The sequence below is a fragment of the Crassostrea angulata genome, unplaced genomic scaffold, assembly GCF_025612915.1.
Source record: "Crassostrea angulata isolate pt1a10 unplaced genomic scaffold, ASM2561291v2 HiC_scaffold_227, whole genome shotgun sequence".
Classification (NCBI taxonomy): domain Eukaryota; kingdom Metazoa; phylum Mollusca; class Bivalvia; order Ostreida; family Ostreidae; genus Magallana; species Magallana angulata.
The window spans coordinates 596-4,051 of NW_026441780.1; the positions used below are offsets into that span (position 1 = coordinate 596).

A 3,456-nucleotide genomic window follows, 5' to 3' on the forward strand; every position below is an offset into this window, starting at 1 on the left:
CTATCAGCCAAAAATATCAAAATACTCTAATAAAATGAAAAAAGAAAATATTTTTACTTTTTACAAATTTTGTCGTCTTGATATCGCCATAAATTTAAAAAAAATCGCACTTTTTTCTCTCAAAAGTACAAAATAATTATCGTTTAATCAGAAGAAACTGTTTCAACACTAAATGTTTCTAATCTTATGTAAAAGGTGTTTTACAATTGCAGTTGATATCCCAATCATTCTTTCCCTGTTAAAATGGATAGTAAATGAAATATATATATATATATATATATATATATATATATATATATATATATATATATATATATATATATATATATATATATATATATATATATTTATATATATATATATATATTATACAGTAATAGAAAGAGGTGAAAGTGATACTCACCTATATCACAATCGACGCCATCGAATCCAGGTTTACATTTAGAACATAGCCCTGTACGAAAGTGACATTTTTCACAGTTTGAGGGACATGGTTTTGTGCATTGTGGGACATATGCAACGGGACTAGGGCAACCTAAAAGAAACACCCAACATTAGAGAATTAATACAAATGCATAAAAGGAACACAGTTCATGGGATACAAACCTTTCAAAAGACATACCAAAAACCTGTACTTCGCAAAAGTCCGTCTGAGCCTTAGTAGAATAACCCGGGGGATATTTAACTCCAGGGAGACGCTCGTTGTAGTATATGACAAACTGTCCAGAGTAAGGACATTTAACTTTTAACAATTTTGGAATGGTTTGTTTCGTGAATGTTGTATCGTGATGACAAAGAATTCCATCTTCAAGATTAGTTGTGTTTGAGATATACAGGTAAAATCCAAGGTATACGGCCGTGAATCCATTGTCGGGTCCTTAAAAAAATATAACAAGTCTTAAATTAGAAATAAACATGAAAAGGGGATTTACCATTATACCAAAAGGAAACAAATACAATATTTTTTAACAAATTATGTGCACAGTTCTGTTTTCAATTTTAAGTGAAAACAAACTTTAAAGTATTTGTTTCTGATTAATTAATTTAATATTTGTTAAAAAATAGAAAGGAGCAAATGGGAAAAATGTATGAAAACATATCTGACTACCCCAGGGCAAGTTATCAGTCCGGAACATGAAAACTACGTGGTCAATCGCGTAAACTCTCCCCAAGTTCACCCGCCATGTTGCTTTTGTTGACGGTATTGTCAATGAACACTGTTTGCCATCCCACTTTAATGATTCAAAATGACCGTCAACAGCTTTATCACTTGTCCCGTCTGAAAATGTCGAGGACTGCCATGTTTCTTTTCCAAAGCTTAAATTTTCCAAATCTACAAAGCTCAACAATCTATACCACTATATTAAAATAATAGACTCGATTTTTTGGGCTTTAATACCGAGAAATCGGATATTATGTACTGTCTTTTGTTTTATATATTTTTAAAATCATTGTTACTTGAAGATAATCATTTTTTTTTTCTCAATTAAGCTTCGCTAATTTATAATTAAAAAAAATTCCTTTAAAAAATCCGGAAATCATCTGCAGTTTTCGGATTTTACAATATTGTGCATGCGCTTTACATTCACGCTAAATCACTGGAGGTCCTTCGTTTAAATTTCCAAATCATCACATTTGTATGGATAAACTCAGAAACGATATGACAAATACGAGTAAATCTTTTATTGAAGGAAATTTAGGAGATAACTCTACCTCAGTGCATTTTTTATGAAACATTCCGAGAGTTCCGAATGTAAACATGGTGTGTAAATTCAAAGCGAGGAAAAAAGTTGGTTAGAAGTGTTAAATTCTTCATAAGTATGAAATAAATTTTGAGATGAAAGATATTTACAGCCTCAAAATGGTATATTTGTGAATAATTTGACTGTTATTTACAATGCAATTAATTTTCTCCAAAGTCGTTTCGGAGCTATTCTATAATTTTTTGCTTCATAACGAATAACGAGGCGTTTTAACTGTGGTTAAGGCCCGTCCCGAGATTTTTCAGTTAGATTTTTCTAACTAAGCAGAGTGTAGTGAAAATTAAAGCATTATAGTAGGCTTAAAGCTTGGTTATGAAATTGTCAACAGTACGGTGTGTCGATGTATCAATTTCGTAAATGTCCGATATCATATGTTATATGTCAACCCGTGCACGCACGGGACAAAGTCTAGTATTAGTATTATGACTTTTCATTCTAACAAGGTAACAAAATTAGCTGTTAGGTATCCAAATATATGTGAACCAAAAAAGTTCAAACACTTGTAAAGAGTACATGTATGAAATAAAATGTTATTTTGTTTGATGAACGGCAAATCAATATTGTAATTTGAGTGAGTGGGCTGAAGTATTGTGTAACAAGTCTTTTTGAATCAAAACTCTCACTATACATACGCTCTTGTAAGAGGTAATGTCAGGTGCCATGGAGAAGTAAACATCCGGTACTGACCGGTAACAACCGCCGTGTGCTCTTTGTCGTATTTAGAAAATCTGTAGACAACTTTGTAATTTTTTCGCTATTACAGTAGCAAAAAGTTGTACATACAATCCAATTATGTGAGAAAGTTATATACTTTTGTCTTCTTACAACATAAACTTCGGTGTTCTTTCATAGTTAAAATATTCAAATTACATAAATGAATTTGATTTCCTTATGGGCATATTACAAAAATGCATAATATTATTATTTATAAAAGGTTTGTCTACCGAATAGTTGTGTTTAATTCATATCCTGATGTTACGTATTGACTGAAAACAAAGCAAACATTAGAAATATTAGGTAACAAAATACAGGGTTTTATTTTCCTGTATTTCTTTTTTTTTTTTTCTTTTTATTATTATTTTTTTTTTGTTAGCCAAAACATTATAATCTATATATAAATATAATATATATATATATATATATATATATATATATACGACAATCCTGTATAAGGTCAACACTGCGTCGGATAATCATAGCATCAATGTCGACCCGGAAGAATGTCAACACATCGGTGTTGACATTGTTCCGCACCCTTCTGGTTTGGTATGATCTGCTTACTGAATGTCGTTTTTCTTGTTATTATTCGAAAGATTGACATTTAATTGTAAAAAAAACTTTGCTTTGTTTTCTTTAAACTTATCTGCTTTCGTGTTTTTATCTTTGGAAGGAGGGTACCCTCATAGGAAGTATATATCGCCACCTTGATAATCATAGTGAGAATGTCGACACGCATGTTTTTTGACTTTCTTTTAATAATTCTAACTATATAAGAATAAAGGAATGAGTGCATACGTTTAAGTAGTAAAGAATTGATATAACCTGAAGATATCACAATGATTTTTTCAGTAGTGTTTAAAAGACTTCGGAATTTCTATTTTAACAGGCTCTAAAACCGGCATTCAAACTGTATATACATTTTGTGACGTCAGGCAGTTTATTTAGCTGGAAAACAATGGCGGACTAGGCTAGT

The 3,456-nt window shown here is 30.9% G+C and overlaps 1 protein-coding gene across 1 annotated transcript; it reads right to left on the reverse strand.

The window, feature by feature from the left end:
• Positions 1-372: 372 nt before the first annotated feature.
• On the reverse strand, positions 373-3,219 carry LOC128169822 (uncharacterized; the record flags this gene model as incomplete). Its single annotated transcript, XM_052835880.1, has 4 exons — positions 3,162-3,219; positions 1,109-1,333; positions 623-877; positions 373-535 (listed from the first exon to the last, which is right to left on the reverse strand). Coding segments are annotated over exons 1-4 (701 nt in total), but the record flags the coding sequence as incomplete, so codon positions are not given.
• Positions 3,220-3,456: the final 237 nt, after the last annotated feature.